The sequence below is a fragment of the Vulpes lagopus genome, chromosome 7, assembly GCF_018345385.1.
Source record: "Vulpes lagopus strain Blue_001 chromosome 7, ASM1834538v1, whole genome shotgun sequence".
Taxonomy (NCBI): domain Eukaryota; kingdom Metazoa; phylum Chordata; class Mammalia; order Carnivora; family Canidae; genus Vulpes; species Vulpes lagopus.
This window is the reverse complement of record NC_054830.1, coordinates 15500813-15521857: the sequence shown is the minus strand read 5'-3', so window position 1 is coordinate 15521857 and position 21045 is coordinate 15500813. Positions and strand designations below refer to the sequence as shown.

Here is a 21045-nt window from a genome sequence, read left to right as displayed (position 1 = left end):
TCTCACTTAGCCTGTGGTACCAGGATTGAGTGTGACAAAGTATGTTGAGAGCGGAGGGAACTCATAGAGTCAAATGTTGGAGAGACACATTTGCCTGTCTTTTGTAGGATTTTATGATAGAAAAAGCCAGGACAACCCCAGTGGCCCAGCGGTTTAGTGCCGCCTTCAGCCCAGGGCCTGATCCTGGGGTCCCGGGATCGAGTCCCACATCGGGATCCCTGCATGGAGCCTGCTTCTCCCTCTGCCTGTGTCTCTGCCTCTCTCTCTCTCTCTCTCTCTCTGTGTGTGTGTGTGTGTGTGTGTCTCGTGAATAAATAAATAAAATCTTAAAAAAAAAAAGCCAAAGGGAGACATTGAGTGGGACATTTTCTATTGGGGTATCTGTACCAACAAAATAGAAATGATTAGAGAAAAACTCCCGCTCCCAGGAGGATGCAGGCACAGACCTGAACTGCAAAAAGAGGGGCAGACAGGACAGGGGAGAAAGAGACTGCCCTGCAGAAGTACTGTGGCATCTTGGTTGTGATGATGACCACACTTTACAGCCCGGTACTCACTGATCATGCACAGTAAACGGTTTGTCAAATAAAGAGGGAGATTTCTTTTGAGCATCTAAAATGTGGAAGGTGAGGGTGCTAGAGGCTGTATTACCTCCCCTTTTTCCAAGCTGTGTAGAGCGCAGAGCACTGACCAGAGCGTAGGAGAAGGAGGAGCAGCTCCGGTGGAGAGAGGTCCACTCCAGTACGGAACAAACATCTCTGAACACCGGAACCAGGGTAGGGGGAGGCTGGGGATGCTTTGCTCACCTGGACCTGGACCCCATGGGAAGCTTCAACTTATAAAGCCAAATCAGAGTTGGGAAATCAAACTACCGCTCAAAAATTACAAACACAAAAGACCCGTCTGGACATGTGTGACAGATTTTCATTTGTTTGGAGCAGGAAGTCGGTGTCCAGAGGTGTCATGCTTCATGACAGCCTTCACTGGGTATTAAAGCCCATCATGGACCTATTTCCCATCACCACCACACGACAGCAGTGATGGCCTCCAGCGAAGGGCCACCAGATCAGTGGGGCTGGTTGCTTCCTCGTGCAGGACTATTTGCAATAACTGCTATGGCCAAAGGGAAGACATTATGACCACACACCTCTCTCACAGGAGCCAACAGGCAGCAACTGAGCTACTCTCCAGGCAGGGGAAGGCACTGTGTCCACCCTGCTCTAGCCAGCCGTCCCTCGACCACCGGTTCTTCTCAGGCTGCCCATAGGTCACAGGACACACCCTCAGGACACACCATCTCATGACTCCAGGCTGCCAGTCTTCTGGGTTTGTTTTGCTTTGCTTTGCTTTACTTTGTTTTGTTTTGTGGCAGCTGAGTTCTGATACGGGAAATACGCATTTGAGAAATGACCAGTTTTAAATTTTAACAAGTTTATTTGTTCACTGTAGTGTATCTACTCCATAGAAGGCATTACGTGTGGAGTGAGGGTGTTTGGCACATACCCTAGATCAGAAACTCACCCAAAGATGCTTGTTCAGAGGTTCACCCAAAGAGGCTATCGTGTGCATTTTGTCCCGGGAACTATCTCCATACCCATCTTTAAGCCATACAAAGGCCTCCTCATGCTTCTCAGCCAAGGGATATCACCTGACAGAGGCTTCCATACCGCCCTCCATACCTGAGTCCACACGGCGCTTGGCTTTTCCATATTGCCAGAACATAAACATCTTGAGAGAAAGGATTATTGTAAACCTGTTACAGCCTCAAAGAGTAGAGAGGGTCCGGCTCATAGTACGTACACAAATGTTTGCTGAATGAATGAATGCTTTGCTGTCCTGAAAGACAGCCCCCAAAGAACAAATCCCCAGCCATCCAAACTGACTACTTCAAAACAACTCCACTTGAGTGTACATGTTGTGATGTGTTGACCTAAAATCAGTTTTTGAAAAAATTTTGGTCAAAAAAGACGATCTCTTTTTTTGATAATGAAAACACATCATATTTCATTCTGTTTCTTGATTTTTCTCGTTTATGGAATTCTAGTAAAATGTAATTAGATATGATAACCCTTTTATCTGTATTTCGAAAAGTACTCAACACAGCATATTTCCTAGAAATGTTGAGTGAGTCACAGCTCCTCATGGGTTTCCCCATGTTGGTTCTTCCAACATTTTTATCTTAGGATAAATCTGCTACCAAAACCTAGATTCGTTTGAATGTGAAATGGTCCTATGTATGCAATCATTTAAAAAGTAAGACAATTTGCCATAAAACATACTTAAAATCTTTATCATATGATTCAATTGCAGTCTATCTAATCCAGTGTTGGAGCTGTGTTAGGTCTGGGACAGTGCAGTAGTGACAGTCATATCCCAATGGAAGCCATTGGAACTAGGCATGAGTATTGCTCATTGGGTATGACCCAGGCTTTGTCATTCTCAGGGCATCTCTCATCCCCCTTCTTACAAATCCTAAAGGGAGGAAAGGTGGAGTCCCCGGTGTTCCATTTTGTTTCTTCCAACTAACATGCATTGATCAAAAGTACATTACCTCTTAACTCCTACTAAATCTCCATCACAGTGTATCTTTTTTTAAGGTATTTATTTATTCATGAGAGACACACAGAGAGAGGTAGAGACACAGGCAGAGGGAGAAGCAGGCTCCCTGCGGGCAGCCTGATGTGGGACTCAGTCCCAGGACCCCGTGATCAACCCTGAGCCAAAGGCAAGCGCTCAACCACTGAGCCACCCAGGCGTCCCTCCATTACGGTGTGTCTTAAGTAACTCTAGACCGAGTGTAGACCCAGCAAGCACAATCGTGGCTCACCCCCTTCTTCCTCCATCCCTCCCCACTTCCTCAGCTCCACGGGGGTCCCCATGACACACAGTATCAGAAGCACAGTATCCAAAGAGCCAAACTCAGTCAGGTTCATTTCACCTAACTGCACAATGTTATTTAGATTTGGCCCAAGCTTGTTACTTACTCTCCCAAGTTCCTTAAAAGCCACCCAGGGTCTCCTGGAAATGGTAGCCAAGCAATGGCTGTGTCCATACACTGCCCTTAGGGACCTCACCTCCCCTCAGCTGTAAGTGGTGTTTGTTGCACTGGGGCCCATGTTGCTGTGCTGGTCCCAGACCGATGCTGGTTCATCCCCACCTGCCCACACACAGGATGAGTTAGCAAAGCCTTTGTATCACTGCTCATCTCGTGCTCCCTTATTGTTCACTAATATGTACATTAGACATGGACAGGGAGGAGGAGGATCATGTGGCCAAGTCCACTGCTTCTGGGCCCCTTTTGGAAGCCACAGTCTTGGGACTGAAACCATGGTAATTCACAGCACACTGAGAAAATCAGATGCCTCCTCTAGAGCAAGTGGCAAAGCTGGGGGGGGCAGGGTCTGTGTGCTGCTCGAATCACTGCCCCGCCCCCAGCCCTGCCTTGGAAGTTCCACTGGACTAGTTGGGACAAACCTGACCAAATAAGCTTGACCAGAGGAGAGATAAAAACCAAGCAGCCAAGGGGAGATGGGGTGGGGTACCTAGGTGTGGGCATTGAGGAGAGCGTTTGTTGTGATGAACACTGGGTATTGTATGCAACTGATAAATATCTGGATTCTACCCCAGAAACTAATAGTACACTATATGTTAACTAACCTGAGTTTTTTTTTATATTTATTTATTTATTTATTTATTTATTTATTTATTTATTTGGGGAGGGTGCAGAGGGAGAGGGAGAAAGAGAATCTCAAGTGGACTCCTTGCCAAGCAGGGAGCCCCATGTGGGACTCAGTCTCATGACCCTGAGATTACAACCTGAGCCAGAATCAAAAGTCAGTTGCTTAACTAAGCTGCCCAGATACCTCTAACTAACTTGAATTTAAATAAAATCTAAAACCAAAAAACAATGGGCAGTCAAGATGGCTTTAAGGTATTTGAAGATTTTTATTTCCTTATTCCAGTCTTACTCTTCACACTCTAATGTGACTATTGGATCTTTAATTGGACACTTGTAAAATACAAAGACGATGAAGAAAGTGACAAGTAATGGGTATTTTACACAGTCATCAAAAAGCACTTTTTTAGCCTAATCTCTAAATTGGAAGCCTTTGAACATACTAGCACTCTATAGTAAGAAAAGGAGAAGCATGGAGCCAAATCCCCTCCAGCAAGCTCAGAAGCAAGAGGGTCAATGAAACAATCCTTTTTATAGGGAGCAGACGAAGGAGACCATCACAAAAGCCACTCGGCAGAGTGAGCCCATGACAGAGCCAGGGACAGCTCTACCAACTAGGACTCTCAGAATCCCTACACAGGCTGACAACCCCTGCAGCATGAGTGGACAAGCGGAGTCCTTGTGCAGGTCAATGCTGCAGCCAGCTGTGGAGTCATGGAAGCCCTGGCGGGGCACAGAAATGGACACAAGAAGCCTGGAGAATCGGATGACATGCTGGTATAGTCAGTCATCCAGGGGCTCACTGACCAGTCATGCAGAAAGTTTCAGAAGAGTCACAGGGTTCCTCACTGGCCCAGAACAGATCAAGGAGACCAGAGGAGAAGATCTGAGGTTTTTTTTGTTTTTTTTTTTTTTTAAAGATTCTAGATCAAGAATCTCTAAAACTTGGGATGGGCACCAGGCCCAAAGCCAGGGGTAGAAATTCCCCCAAACTGGAAGTTTTCATGAAACCTTGTGGCTTTGTGGACTTTTTGGTGGCAGTGGCCAATGCTTCTGCATCCCCTTTTGGAAGGCGTGGCATCAGAACTGAAGCTACAGCAATTCACAGCACCCTGGGGATGTCAAATGCCTCCTCTAGAGGTCAGCTGCATTAATGCTAAAGCAAGTGGCAAAGCCAGTGTGCTCTGAAGGACCGTGTGTTGGTCCTCCTTTGAAAATTGCAGCCATTGCAGCCAAGACCAATCAACAGTCTCATGGGACAGTCAGTCAATTTGGAAAACTCTGGCTTGGAAATTCTAAATGAAGTAATTGTCCAAATTCATCCCTTTCTGGTTTTTTTCTTTTTCCCCCACTTCTTTTTACTTCTTCATTGGTTTCCCTCTGGTAGCATCAGTGCAGATGCCATAGCTGTATTTCTCGTGACTTCTGAAAGGCCCGTCCATGTCGGAGCAAAGACCCTTCAGTAGGAGAGAGCTCCCGAGGTTGTCTCCAGCAACATAGATGACAGCTTCACGCTCCCCTCTCTCCTTGTGAATGAGACCCACTGCTCCTGGCTGATGCAACCCAAGCTCTTCAGGGTCTTCACAAGATCCCGGCGGAATCTCTCGCCCACAAAGACATAGAGAACGGGGTTCAGACAACTGTGGAAGAAGGCAATGGTTTGAGTGACCTGGAAGCAGATGTCAACGTTGGTGGAAATGGCACAGTTGGAGAGGAACACAGTGTAGGCATCGATGGTCTGCACCAACAGAATGCAGTTGTAGGGAAACTGAGATAGGACGAAGACAGTAAGGACAGTGATGGTCACCTTCAGGGCCTTGTGCTTGGATGACTTCCTGGCTTGCAACAGAGTGTAAATGATGATGGTGTAGCAGCAAGCCATGACCACAAAAGGGAGGAAGAAGCCCAGGATGACCTTCAGGGTCAGGACAACCGACTTGACTTTGCTGTTCTGGTCACTAGGGTAAACCATGGTGCAGATGGTGATGTCAGATTCCTCCTTGAGTTGACTGTACAGGAGTTCCGGGATGCAGAGTGTGGCTGCCACCACCCAGACAGTGAAGCAAACCATTTTGCTGTACACAAGTCTCTTCTGCCTCCAGGTCTGCGCTTTCGTGGCCTGGGCAATGGCAATGTACCTGTCCACACTGATGCACATGATCAGCAGCACACAGCTGTAGAAATTCATCTTGTACATACTATTGACCACTTTGCACAGGGCGGTCTGGAACTTCCACTGGTCGGCGGCAGCGATGGCCCAGAAGGGAAGCGTGAAGAGAAAAAGAAGGTCGGCAATTGCCAAATTCAAAAGGAACATGTCGGTCATGGTCTTCACTCTGGTGCAGTAGCAGTAGACGAGGATGACCAGACTGTTGCCCAAGGTGCCCACGATGAACACAAGCCAGTACAAGGGTGGGAGGAAGTGGCTCGCGAACTGCCGGACGTGGCCTTTCTGACAGAATAAATCAGGGAAGTTCATGTAGTCATCCACGGGAGACGTGGAGTGGTAGCTGTAGTCATCAGATATGTTAGAGATGAGGTTCTGCAAGGAGACACCAGATACCATTAGGTCAAGGACTATCCTTTGGAGGATTGCAGGATGGCAGAGGCATGGACCACATGACCCTCCCCCACCCCAAAAGTCTATGACAAGACAGAGAAATGTATGCATGGAAAGTAGGAATTTCTGAGAGTATCTGCTTGGATCACACGATAGATACTTGTATTCAAAGAATCTTTCTCGCACACATAGGCTACGTCAGGTACTGTGTACGTGCTAAAAGTGCACAGATAAGTCAGACGTGGTTCCCACTCTTGTGGAACCCACCTCCTAGTGGAGGGCACACAGAGGCAAAGGAACATTTACAGGACATGTAACAAGCGCTCAGATGGGGTAGGACCCCTTTGGGACCGATGATGGGCAAAAGACTTTTATCAAACTCTGAATGATTCTAATTTGTCCTCTTTATTCCACACTCTCAGAAAGGTCCTCAGAGGCTCCTAAACTTTTCTGGGTCCAGATTTCTCTGGGTCATCTGAAAGCTGTGTATCCTCTGCTCATGAAGCACCAACACACCTACACGCACGCACGCACGCACACACATTCATACCCTCTCAACGTGCATGTGCATGCACAAGCACTGGGGCAGGCTACATGGTTTTCAGGATCCCTTGTTCAAAATGTGTTAAGAATTTCAAGACAGCAGAGCATTAAATTAAGCAGGTGGCCCCTCTAAGGACCAGGGCCCTGTGCAGCTGTACCGGTTGAACGCCTCTATACCATTATGTGGTTTTCGTAAAGCCTCTGGCATGTTATGCAAGAAGCACTACTGATGGGCTCACCAAGGGTTTTTTTTTTTTTTCAAAATGAATTATGGATTGACCTTTACCCTGTTTGTCTCAATTTCAGAACAGACACATAAAATCATTTTTAAAAAACACTTACTGTTAATAAGATCTAAACTAGCAGTTTCCTCTCGCTTCACCACATACCCCAAAGCTCTTCTGGTCTCTCATGTTTGTAAAGCCCTCCGTGCTGGAATCGACTGCCCATACAGGGCAGAGATCTCACCCCGAGAAACCCTCTCCAAAGCGGGTTTCTTCCCACTCCCCCCAAAACAGGCTAGATGAGAGTGCGTTTTGAGGAGCCTGAGGGGCATGGCTGTACTCACTGTGAATTCTGTGGGCACCATGATGGACCAGATGCAAGCCTGCTTCTAGAAAGAGAGGGCAAAAATTAAAAAGAGGTGTCTTACAAAAGAACAGTAATACACACCTAAAGGTGGAAATTGAATGTTAAATTTGTTTGTACGAAAAGAAAGGATCTCAAGCAAGAGTTAGAGTCCATGTTACACTGATATCAAACAGAATATTCTAGATTTCAAAACAATTTTGGTTGTGAACATAAAATGAGAGAAACCTCTCCCCTGAGAGCCCTTTGGGGCCCTCATGCTTTCCCAGCACATCCTTTTTTACATAAGCTCATTTTCTCTTGACTCAACTTCTCAATCATACTCTGGTTTAGTAAATGCCCCCAGCCCTATTTTACCAACCGGGGGGGCTCCTGAAGACCACAGGACAGAGCCTGACTTGAGAGCCCTCTGGGTCCAGACTCTGCAGGGGAAGGGCCTCTGCATAACCAGGTGGCAAGGCCAGGTGCAGGGGGCGGAACAAAAGGAGGAGACATCTGCCAGCATCGGGGCCCCTCTCCCAGAGGGGCCAGAACCCCAGCACCTACCTACAGGCTCCATTTTCAAGCCCAGGATAGGAAAACGGGCCCTATCTTCTCTGTCCCCTGACTCCAGCAGGAAAAGGAAGTCCCAGGATTTGTTTAGCAAAGAAAAGATAGTTGGTTCCCTGATGCAAAGGGCCTCCACGCTGACTTCAATCAATCAATCAATCAATCAATCTCTGCTATTGTTCGTATGTGTTTTGATGTTTTGAATCTCTGTAAACCCACCTCAATATAACTCAGGGAACCACAGCTCACCTCCCTTCAAGGAAGGGTCTGTACCTGAGCAGGGCATTTCTTTTTATACTTTTAGCGAGAATATTCCAAAGAACCATGTCCAGCACCACACCCCAAGTTTCTAGAAGAAAACAATTCTCCTTCATAGATCCTCCCCTAACCTATTGGTTTCCTTTCCATAACACAACATCATGACTCAACCTCCTTTTCTGAAAGCACAGTGGTTTCCAGGACCCGGCATGTGGTACAACCACTTTGAAAAACCATTTTGTCAGGTTCGTAACAAGTTATATACCCACTCTCCATGTGATCTAACCATCCTACTCCTAGGTACTTAGCTAAGAAAAATGCAAGCATGTGTCCACACAAAGACTGCTTTATGAGTGTTAACAGCAGCTTTATTTGTAGCAGAAGTTACTGGAAACAACCCAAATGTCTGTCAAGTATCGGGAAGGGATACGTGAACCATGGAATGGCCACCCAATGAAATCGGGATGAACAAAGCGTGCACACAGCAACATGGATGAGCCTCAAAATATTTATGCTAAGTAAAGAAGCCAGACCAAGGCATACATACTCTGCGACTCCACTCACATAAAATTGTAGAAAATGCAAACTAATCTATCCTGAGAGAACACAGACCAGTGATTTCCTGGTAAGAGAGAGAAGCAGCAGGGAGGGGGTGGGGGTGGGGAGGATGAGGTGCAAAAGTGCACAAGGAAGCCTTTGGAGGTGATAAATATGCTCGCTGGACTGATGGTGTGGAGATTTTAGGGGCATATACGTACTTATCAGAACTTACATTCCGCATTTTAAATATGATCTTTGCACAAGGACCTCAACAAAGTGGTTCAACTGAAGAAAGGAAAAACAACTGAAATCTAATGAAAAGTGATTTTCTTTCCTCCTCAGAGTCCTATCTGGCCTTTAGGAGGTGAGGAAGAAGACAATACAGCTTGTTCCTTGCAACCTTCTTGCCAGCACTTCTCAAAAATGCCTTGGAGTCCCTCGTGCTGTTTATTGGAATTGAGGATTCAAGGTTAACTCATATTTTTAAAAAGTTAACTCCTTTAAAGATGAGATAGATAGATGATAGATAAATAGATAGATAGATAGATAGATAGATAGATAGATGATTAATAGATAATAGAGAGATAGATGATAGATAATTTGTGCTTCACACACACATTTCCTGGCACTGTTTCCTAAGATGACCCAAAAGCAATGACACAGCAGAATAAGCACTGAGTACCCAGATCTTAGTTTCTAAATACCTTCTTCCACCAAAAGGAAGCAGCACTGTGGAGAAATATCTGACTCCAAAGTGGGGCAGGGAACTTGCGAGATGAACCTGGAACTGATTTTTTTCTTTTTTCATTAGGAAGCAGGTGTTTGAAGGACCATGAGGACTTGTCAAAGGACATAGGTGCCAACCTGCTGGGGCTCTCACTGGCCAAATCAGAGGTGATTTGGGCTCCAAGTTAAGTAATGATGGCAATCATTCTAGCATATCCAGCTACGTGAGGCTGCAGGAGTCCATACTGATGAAAATAAATAAAGAAGGGCACCTGGATGGCTCAGTGGTTGAGGGTCTGCCTTTGACTCAAGTCATGATCCCCGGGTCCCAGGATCGGGTCCTGCATCAGGCTCCCCTCAGGGAGCCTGCTTCTCCCTCTGCCTATGTCTCTACCTCTTTCTGTGTCTTTCATAAATAAATAAATAAAATCTTTTTTTAAAAAAATAAATGAAATGAAGAAATGTACAAAGAGGTGAGAAAGCCCTTCTTATGGTGCCACCCACTAAATACAGAAGGAATCCTGGGATTGGAAAATCGCCAATGGAAGCTGAAATTAGTGGGTGAATGTTTGATGGGGAGCAGGGGTGTTGACCTCATCTCAGAGGATCCCCTCTCCAAATTCCATATTGTCCCATTGACTTTATCATCCTCTATTTTGTTTCTGAATCATGGGCTTAAAAAATAAAATCTTTTTTTTTTTTTTTAATAAGGCCCAGTTAAATGCAGAACTTCCCAACTTAGCTCATGTAATTCTAATACAGCGTGGGGAGCAGGGAAATTGGTTTTTTTTTTTTTTTTTTTTTAATTTTTTTTTTTATTTATTTATGATAGTCACACAGAGAGAGAGAGGCAGAGACACAGGCAGAGGGAGAAGCAGGCTCCATGCACCGGGAGCCCGACGTGGGATTCGATCCCGGGTCTCCAGGATCGCGCCCTGGGCCAAAGGCAGGCGCCAAACCGCTGCGCCACCCAGGGATCCCGGGAAATTGGTTTTTGAGAGACTAGCCAAAAAACAGTTCATATATTTTAGTATCCGTGGCTTCCTTTCTACCTACATAAAAAGACTAAATATTAATTAGATAATAACGAAGAAAACAAACTCCCAAGGAAAGAAGCCACATAAAGAAGAAAGAATGGCTTTGGTCATGGTTAGTTACAACTAGTTAGCAGGGAGTGTAAATTGCCTGTCCCCACGCTCTCCAGCCTTTAAGGGCAAGCAAAAAAAAAAAAAAAAAAAGTCACCTCCTCAGTGAAGCCCTCCTAGGCTTCCCCAGTGCCAGTGACAGGATGGTTGATATTTGCACCACTCCTGCCCTCTTCCCTTGCCCTGTGCAACCTTTTCAGAGGATGAAACTATATCTGTCAAAATTTACAAAGCACAATAGCTCTGACTCATCACTCAATCTGCTGGAAACATGTACTATTGCTATTCTCACAAAAGAACATAAAACTACATACAGAGATGCATGAGGCAGCTTTTTTTTTTTTTTTCAGAACAAAAAAACTAGAAACAACCTACAATACCCAGCAATTGGTAATATTTCGATACATTTTTCAATAAAACACAAGAAGTCCATAAATGGAATTAAAACAGACCTCACACGGAAATAAGGAGGTCACCAAGAGTATTTGCTAGAAATGCAAAGTAGAAGACTATGTTGCGTGATCGTTTTTAAAAAAAAATGTAAAAGTTATACACTTCACTGCTTATCAGTACTGAAACATTTTCTGGAAGAAGATTGAACAATTATGACCAGTGGAAAGTGAGACTTTCATTTTTTTCCTTTAGGTTTTGTAAACTATTTAAATATTTTACTTTGTGCATGAAATTTATTTTAAGAACTATAGTAAAAATAACTGCACTTTTTTTTAAAAAAAAGCCTCAATGCTCTTCCGTTTTGTATACCATACATCTGTTTGCAAAAGCTCCTCCCCAGGAGGCACTCTCAGCCTGCTGCCGCTGGCCTGGAAAAGTAGCCCAGGACTAGTATTTAAATTATCTGTGGCTACTTTTTGCAACCTTGAGATCCTACATTGGCTTTTTATGAAGGCTTATCTTGCTGCTGTTACACATGTGCTCCTGACCCACGGAAAATTCAGAGAGAAGCCAAAGAGTAAAATCAAAACATATTCCTCCCAAGACCCACCATCAAAAGACACTATAGAGGGCCCTCCATCCAGCTCCCCTCTCCTCTATCAGAATACTCTTGGAAGATTTTATTGCACCACTTGCAAAGTCTCCAAGCTTGCTTTCATTTTCCTCTCGCCCCCGAGTCGGAGGCAAACACCCACATATAACAAAACATACTGAAAGCAGGCCCCCCTGTGTCTGCTGGGAGCGCTCGGGCGCCGGGCTCAGGGGTGCCCCAATCTCTCCTCACCACCGTGCTCAGGCTGCCTTCATTACGGGGCCGTGACTGTTCCCATCTAAAAAGTCTGCCCATGTCCTACAGCATAATGGACGGGGCGGGGGGAAGCACCATGGACCTCCATCTGTCCCTTGGTCCAGCCCTTCCTGCCTGTGGGACCTTAGCAAGAAGTGACATGCCCTTGCCGAGCCTAGATTTCCTTGGCTGTAAAATGAAAGCAAGAGCCCACCCTGCTGCGAGGGCTGGTGGCAAGGGTCAAGTGCAATGCCCTTTGCAGAATGCAGAGGGCTGGGTGTGAAGGAGGGAACATTCTTCATCCCCCAGCTACTCATTCAGAGTGTCTTGACACCCGGTACACCTGCTTGGCTTGAACACGGTATGAGACATGATCCATGTCCTCAAGAAGCTCACATTCAAACATCATCACTGCAAATACCAACCGTGGTAAAACATCATCACTGCAAATACCAACCGTGGTAAATACTACCAGTCGCTTTGGGAATTAGTAGGAGGAAGTCCTGACTCCAGTGCTGGGGAAACCCAGGAAGGCTTCATTGAGGGAGTGACTTTTTTTTTTTTTTTTTTTTTTTGTGGCTGGAGAGGATGGGGACATGCAATGAGGGGAGAGAACATTGCTCGAGGGCAGGGAAACGTATGCACAAAGGCAGGAAAGCTGGAAAGCAGGAGATGTGTACAGGAGCCCGGGTGGTGGTAGAAGGCAGAGCTGCTAATTCATGGAAGAAAGAAAGATGAAAAGGAAAGAAAGAAAGAAGAGAGAAAGAAAGAAAGAAAGAAAGAAAGAAAGAAAGAAAGAAAGAAAGAAAGAAAGAAGAAAGAAAGAAAAGAAAGAAAGAAAGAAAGAAAGAAAGAAAGAAAGAAAGAAAAAAGAAAGAAAAAAGAAAGAAAAAAGAAAGAAAAAAGAAAGAGAAAAAGAAAACCTACATGTGAGAAAAGTTAGGCTGACAACCATTACTATACAACAATTATTTTTCTTTTTTCCACTGTCTTTAAGTAATCGACAGGAGGATCATCACGGAAGGGCAGCAGGCTGGCTAACTCAGGGGAACATTGGAACTCTTGATCTCGGGGGCCCCCGCAATGGGTGTAGTGTTTACTTAAAAAAAACAAAAACAAAAACACCTCATCATGCAGCCCCAGCCTCCCTGCCCACTGCAGCCGTGCAGCCGTGAGTTGGAGACAGATACTAATGTGAGTCAGGAAAGTGGGTGTTGCTTTGATTTTTGTCCAATTCGCTATACTGAGATTGAATCATTTCTTGCAATTTTTGGTAGCTCTGCTTTCTCTCACCGGCCTGAAAGCAGGGTCTCTGAGCGGTCTACACGGCCGTTTGCGGGCCAAGCCTGGTCAGGGCCTCACCCCCTGCCCCGCAGTGGGGAGTGGGGAGTGGGGTTGGGGGTGAAGCTTCGGGGCAGATAGATATGGAGAAAAAGAAGCGTCCAGCGCCAGGGGCTGAAATGGCAGATTGACTGGCTCATTCTGCAGGGGGAGGAGAAGACGGGCTCCGGCTTCTGTAGGCTGGTGGCTGCCCCCCAAGTCCAACCCCGGGTGCTGTGACAGCCCGCCTGCGGGGCCGACAGGCTACAGAGCTACTACGGCTCATGGTGATAGAGAACTGGAGAGGTGCGTGTGTTTGAAAGGACAAAGCCACAGTCACTGAGGAGTCATCGAAAATAGAAGAGCTGTGCTTTTTCCGTTAATAAAGGAGATTTGAGGGACCCCTGGGTGGCTCAGCGGTTGAGCATCTGCCTTTGGCTCAGGGCGAGATCCCCAGGTCCCAGGATCAAGTCCTACATTGGGGTCCCTGCCGGGAGCCTGCCTCTCCCTCCGTCTGTGTCTCTGCCTCTCTCTGTGTGTGTCTTTCATGAATAAATAAATAAAATCTTTTAAAAATTTAAAGGAGATTTTGTACATTTCATAATGTACAAAAGCAAACCAACAACCCCAGAGCAAATCGATATGATGAAGACAATTAAAAGTGCTCAAACAGCCCTTTCCTGGGCTGGCTATTGTTCATTTTCTGAGGTGCATCCTTTTAGACGGTTTCTCTGCGACAGAGCCTCTCACACACACATACACACCCACACTTAATGGGAAGGGAATCGGGCAGCCCCGGTGGCTCAGCGGTTTAGCGCCGCCTTCAGTCCAGGGCCTGATCATGGAGACTCGGGGTCGAGTCCCACGTCAGGCTCCTGCATGGAGCCTGCTTCTCCCTCTGCCTATGTCTCTGCCTCTCTCTCTCTGTGTCTCGAATAAATAAATATCTTTTTTAAAAATGGGAAGGGAATCGGACTGCACAAACCGCTATCAATCTGGCTTTCTAGTTAACACTCTTTCCCGGCCTACTTTTGCCCGTTAACGTGGAGCTGTCGTCAGACTGGAGGGCTGTCGGGTGTTCTGTTTTGTCTGCTGTCACAGTTCACTTAACCATCACCTCTTTGTGCAAAGTTTGCTTGTTTCCATATTCTCACTGCTACAGAGAGTGTTGCCCAGACATCCTTTCCATGGGGCAGTCTCTCGACCCAAGGACCTCACGGGGGCTTCACTGTCCTAGTCCTGACCACCTTCTTGTCACCTGTCCCGAGCACCTGCTTCTCCCTCCTGTAAGGTACAAATCACAGAACAGACTGCCTTGAACTTTTATTTCACATATGTAGGTGGGAGGGAGTCTTATTACTCATCCTAGAAGACTGGGCAAGCCACCACCTGATTCACCGTTGCCTCGCTGGAGGCATCTAGCAAAGTACCTTGTGCTCAGGACCACTGCACAGATGAGCAAAAGCCTGAGTTTTAGAAGCCATAGAAGCAATGCACACGTGAGGGCACAGGAGATACTGGGCCGGGCAGAGGAGGAGGGTGAGTGATACTCACTGCGGAGGGCAGCCGGAGAGACTCCAGGAGAAGGTGGCCCCACCAGCTCCGTCTAGGAGAGGGGAGGAGGAGGGCTGGCCGGCTCTCTGCCTGGGATGAGGGGCAAGGCTTCTATGTGTTATGTGCAGGCAACCTCGGTAAAAACACTATAAAGGAAGTCAGGCCACCCCTGCCTGTGTTGTCATAGGCAGGGTGGCCCCGGAGGGTGGGGAGTGGGGAGTCACCAGCTGCACCTCCAGCAATCAGCAGAATCGATGATTTGCAACCAGAAGCGAAAAACCAAGAACTGCTGGGCTAAGGGAAACCATCTTTTCTGAAGACTGGTCTACAGACCAAGAGTCTAAGAACAATGTCTTTTCCTAGACAGCACAGCCACTTGCAGGCAGAGGGGGAGAGAGGCTGCCGAGAGGGGTCAGCTTTGCCAGGCTTGCTATGGGTGTGCATGTGTTAGCTCTCCCTGGGGTGGGGGGTCTGGCTGGTATGGGACCAGCACCCCCCAGCTCGGTCTGTCACCACGCAACCCTTTCTGGCCTCAACAGCTGTACCTAAGGGCATAGAACCATGCTCCCCATACAGTAGCTACTGCCCACCTGGGCCTTTTCAAAATCAAACATAACTAGATCCTTAGTCACACCAACTGCATCACAAGTGCTAGCTAGCTAGGCACCCGAAGCTGGTGGCGTCCACGGGAGACTGCACAGATTCTGAAAGTCCTATTGAATGGTGCTACTTTAGAAGGGCATGTATGTGCTGCATGTCTAGGAACCCCGGGAGTGTTGGAGAGTCAAGGATGCCTTAAAATTAGGGTCAGCTACAGTCAGATTTTATTCTGGTGTGACCGCTATATATTAGATGCATGGATGCAGATAAAGCATCTCACCTGATAAATTATGGGTGTTTCAATGACATTTTTATAAAAGCCTAAACATGCAAAATGTTATATTTTTTTAAGATGTATTTATTCATGAGAGACACAGAGAGAGAGGCAGAGACATAGGCAGAGGGAGAAGCAGGCTCCCAGTGTGGGACTCGATCCCAGGGCCCCAGGATCACAACCTGAGCCAAAGGCAGAAACTCAATCACTGAGCCACCCAGGTGTCCCAAAATATTATATTCTTAATGAAGTTCACAGATGTTTTTTTAGCCCCCACGGCTATGGGAAGGCCATCATCGACTGTGACACGATTGTACCTCCACCCCCACCCCTGGGCCCCAGGGTCAGGTGCTGCGCCTGGCAACTGAGAGGCCTTGACAGGGAGAATCATGGAATAGAAGCCGTAGCCCATGACCTCTGCCGCCTGTAGCAGAGAAAAGACCCAAGCGAGTTCCTTGTTGTCATTACAATACAGACCTCTCTTTTATCTTTGTTCTGGGGGGAAATCACAGCTGTACTCTAGGGGAGGCCGGTTTCCTCTTTCTGGTACATTTGTCGTCCCCTGGACTCACCAGAGCGGCAGAGTGACCCTCCCCAGTCACCGTCCATTCGTGCAGAGCACGGTGATGCATCACATGCAGTCGGATTCATTATCTAAGTGGGAAAGGCCAACGAACGGCCACGTACGAAAGTTACAGACCTGGGGCAGTAAGAATGAAAGCAGCAGTTGATTCAGCAGCCTGGAGGGAGCTGTGAATTCCCTCGCTCTCGGCCCATAGCTGCTGAGCATCACGTCTCAAACGGTACGCCAGCCAGGGGCTCTGGCCTTTCACTTCTCCCTCGACCTTGGCAATTATCGAAAGAAAAAGAGGGGCAATCGAATGGAGAAATGCTCCCCGAACTGATTTTTGGCCACTGATTTTTGGCCGTCTTCGAGCGGGGGGAGCAGTGCCCTTGCCTCTCGCCGGGGGCTGGCCCGGGACCCCGGAGCGCTTCCAGGAGCCTCAGACACGTGCTATGCTGCAGGAGCCCCGGTGTCCGAGCAAGAGGCTGTGCTTTCACCTTCTTGTGACTTCAGCTGTTTCTTCGCCAGGTAAGGGCATCCCACATAGATGCCGGAGGGTTGGGGTGAGGCTGGCAGGCGGAAGGGAAGTCGGGGAGGGGGTCAGGGAAGAAGAGGAGGACAAATGAGCTGTTGTGGGGGAGATTGCCTCCGCCGTGTGATCCCCTCGTGGTCCAGGCGAGGCAGGGATGCTCAGGCCGCACCAAGTTCTAGAAGGGCTGCTTTAGAATAACACCCATGCTCCCTCTCCAAGGATGCAGAGAGGGTGCTGGAGGCTGGGGTGGTAGGGAGATATGAGGAAGAAGAAGAAGAAAGAAGAAGAAGAAGAAGAAGAAGAAGAAGAAGAAGAAGAAGGAGGAGGAGGAGGAGGAGGAGGAGGAGGAGGAGGAGGAGGAGGAGGAGGAGGAGGAGGAGGAAATTGATTTCTCAAAGGAGCCAAGACCAACATGGTCCTTTTTGGTGTCATCCAGTGTAGGGTCATTGCTTGTGGGGAGTACCCTGACATCTGTCCCCTCACCGTGTCTCTCCGTGTGCCGATGGAATTCAGAGCTGGGTGTCTAGGAGGCTGCAGGTGTCCTTTTACAGAGGTCATTTCTCTCTTGGTGTTCTCACCCCTGCAAGGGAGAGTTCTAAAGGCCCACAAGCTAGGCTGTAGGAGCCAACGGGAGCGCCACGCCTGGGTTCCCACTTGCCCATCCCTCCCAGTCCACGTGTCTGACACAGTCTCTGGCAGAGACCAAATGGGTTTTTGCTTGAATCCTGTGCTCTCCCAGTTCTCCATATCGTAGCTCGAGTGGTAATCCTGACTCCTTCCCAAGCCTTCCAGACCTATCGGGACAGTCATATCCTGAAAGCTTGGTGGGGTCTTTGGAAGAAGCCATGCTCCATCTCTACTCTTCATCGATTAAGGCCTTACTAATTTTGGGAAGCCCAAAGTGCCTTAAAGGGCTTTACAGCAGTTTGGGGATGAGGATCTGATCATTGCAGGTACAAGGAGCCACAGGGCAAACTTCCGAGGAACAAAATTCAGGAGGACCCCTCTTGTCTGCTAACTCCACGAGGACACAGACCGTGGGGTCTTGGCCATGGCTGCAGCCCAGCAGCACATTCCAGCAGCTTACTAATCGTCTTCTGACTGCACTAATGGAAAAGACAAACCTCCCATAAGTGCTGGGGGTCCAGGACAGGGCTATCCACAGAGCTTTCTAAAGTGGTAGAAATGTTCTAGATCTGTGCAGTTCAACCGGGCAGCCGCCAACCTCAGCTGATGAGGCCCTAAACCATAGTTAGAGTGAGAGACTAATTGAATTTATTTATTTTATTGCAATTGGTTTCAACATACATGTAAATAACTACATACGGCTAGTGGCCACCACAGGTCTACACTGCAGCTAGTATATGTACCTTAGGACAGCTCGGTTGGCTATAAGCCGGGGTGGGGGGAAGGGGGGCAGCTGGCCGGGGGCAGAGCCACTCTCCTCTCCTGGAACACAGAGGGGCTTGGGGGCGGAGGGTGGGTGGGGAGTCGGGGGCAGGGTGCCTCCTGCCTCAGCAGGCTTAAAGCCAGCACAGGCTTTTGATCCACTGGCTTTCCAGGACACTCGTAGATTCTTGGACACTTGTAGATTCTTTACTTTGCCCATATTTGGAGAGAAGGAACAAGAGGGATGGGAGAGCTGTAGGACCCCCGGGAGCCAGCAAATGATGGGATGTTGCCGGAGCCAGAGAGCAAGATCATTCAGAGGCTCTGGAAACACTGGGGGCGGGGGGGCTTCGGTCGAGAGGGCGAGGGAGAGGAAATGTCGGCTGCAGCAGTTAGGGATGCACGTGGCTTCAGGTATAAAATGGCAGAAGTACAGAGGCTCAGGGCAGGTCATGGGTTCACTGTGCAGCTGCAAGCTCTTGCAGGACACAAGCTACTTAGGAGAAAAATAAATGCCATCCACAGCTCCTGAGGTTTGGAGCCTGTAGCACGTGAAGCATGAGACCAGCCGCCCCATCTGTTCATGATAAAGGTCACCCCTCCCGCCGTGCCCGCTCTGTCTCATTGGGAGATCTGGTTTCAATCCCCATGCAGCGTGGAGTTGTCGGGTTCCTACCACATGCCAGCACTGATCTCAGAGGTGGCGATGGAGCAGGGACCAAGACAAATGATATTAAATAAGACTTTGGAGAAGTAAAGCAGAAGACATGACCGAGTGGCTGAGACACCCCTTCATACCGGGGGGTTAGGAAGGGCTGGCCAAGGAGGCGACATTTACGACGCTCCCCCAGAAGGTGAAGATTGGGTTGACCATGCCTAGCAGCGGGAACAGGTGGCAGGAAGAGCCTGGTGCGTCTGAGGATGAGAAGACCAACTGGCCGAGACAAGAGAGGTGTGAGGGGCAGCCAGAGAAACAGGAAGGGCCCGATCGTGTGGGGACCCGAGGCCAGAGGCTGTAGTTTTGCTCTGATACCAGGTGTGATGGAAAGTCCCGGAAGGGATTCATGTAGGCAAAGACCTGACCCAGGTTCCACTGCTAATAGATCATGGGCTGCTGCGTGGGGATTTCAGGAGAAACAGAGAAACCAGGTTCCCGTGCAGCCTTTGGGCGTGAGTTCCCACCACCAGCCCGAAGCATTAGAGCTTCCCCTTTGCCGGGCGGCCGCGGGAGCAGACCTCTCAGCTCCGCCACCACTGTCCCTTCTCCCACTTCCCCCCTGGGAGGCAAGGGGTGCATTCAGAGGGCCCACCTCCCCCCTCCCTCCTCACACCCCAGGTGGAGGGAGGGCCCCTGCTAACTGCTGGGGAAGCTTCGTAGTAAATGATGACAACTATACTCGCAGATGTGCTGACAGGCTTTTTTGTCCTTGTTGTTTTTTAAATAAAAAGACAGCACTTTTAGGTTCACAGCAAAATTGAATAGAAGGTACAGGGACTTCCCACGTATCCCCTGTTGCCACACAGGAGCAACCTCCCCACAATCAGTTTCCTGCACCAGAGGGTACATTTGCTATAAGCAACAAACCTCATGGACATGTCATTATCCCCCAAAGTCTGTAGTTCACCTTAGGGTTCACTCCTGGTGTTGTACGTTCTGTGGGTTTGGACAAATGCAGACTGTAAGGACGGGTAAGCACCAGCCCAGCGTCATCCAGAATAGTTTCACTGCCCTAAAAATCCTCTCTGCTCCGCCTGCTCGTCCCTCCCTCCCCCCTCCCCACCCCTGCCAACAGGGATCTTTCTCAGTTTCCATAGTTTGCCCTTTCCACAATGTCATGGTTGGAAACCTACTGGGTGTAGACTTTTCAGATTGGCTTCTTTCGCTTAGTAAAATACATTCACGTTTCCTTCCTGTCTTTTCATGGCCTGTTAGCTCCTTTCTTTTTAGCACTGAAAAATATTCAACCATTTGGGTGGACCACAGCTTATTTAATCATTCAGCTACTAAAGGATTTCTTGGTTGCTTCCAAGTTTGGGCAATTATGAATAAAGCTGTTATAAACAATCCATGTGCAGGCTTTTATGGGGACGTAAGTTCTCAGCTCTCTTGGGTAAATACCGAGGAACCCGATTGCTGCATCTGTGGTAAGAATATGTTTAATTTTTTAAAGAAAGCCCCAAATTCTCTTTCCAGAGTACCGAATGGGCCTTCCTATCACCCCCCCCCCCCGACATGCTCACCAGCATTTGGTGTCATCAGTGTCCCAGATCTTGGATGTTCTCATACATGTGTAGTGATACCTTATTGTTTGAATTTGCGTTTCCCTGATGCCGTATGATGTAGAGCATCTTCCCGAATGATTATTTGCCACCTGTATGTCTTCTTTAGCGAGATGTCTGTTGAAGCCTGTGGTCCATTTTAAAAGCAAGTCATTTTCTTATTGGTGAGTTTTAAGAGTTCTCTGTATATTTTGGGTCACAGTCCTTTTACGAGATGTGTCTTTGGCAAATCTTTTCTTCCAGTCTGTGGCTTATTTTCTTTCTCTTGACATTGTCTTCTGCAGAGCAGAAGTTTGTAATTTTAGTGGAGGGCAGCTCTTCGATTCTTTCTTTCATGGGTTGTGCCTTTGTCACTGTATCTAAAAAGTCATCACCACGCCCAAGGTCACCTGGGCTTACTCTCATGTTGTCTTCTAAGAGTTTTATAGTTTTGCACTTTACGTTTAGACCTGTGATCCATTTTGAGTTAATTTTTGTAAAAAGTGGAAGATCTGTGTCCAGATTCATTTACTTTTTTTTTTTTTTTGCATATGGATAATCCAATTGTTCTAGGACCGTTTGTAGAAAAGACTGCCTCTGCTCCATTGTACCTCCTTTGCCAAAGATCAGTTGACTGTATTTATGGGGGGGGGGTTCTATCACCAGGCTCTCTTTTCGGTTCCATTGATCTATTTGTGTATTCTTTCCACCAATATCACACTGTCTT

The 21045-nt window shown here is 47.7% G+C and overlaps 1 protein-coding gene across 1 annotated transcript; it reads right to left on the bottom strand.

The window, feature by feature from the left end:
• Positions 1-3936: 3936 nt before the first annotated feature.
• On the bottom strand, positions 3937-14832 carry CCR9 (C-C motif chemokine receptor 9). Its single transcript, XM_041762930.1, has 3 exons — positions 14700-14832; positions 7348-7392; positions 3937-6218 (listed from the first exon to the last, which is right to left on the bottom strand). Exons 2-3 carry the CDS (start codon positions 7366-7368, stop codon positions 5136-5138), a joined length of 1104 nt encoding a protein of 367 aa, XP_041618864.1. The 5' UTR covers positions 7369-7392; positions 14700-14832; the 3' UTR covers positions 3937-5135.
• Positions 14833-21045: the final 6213 nt, after the last annotated feature.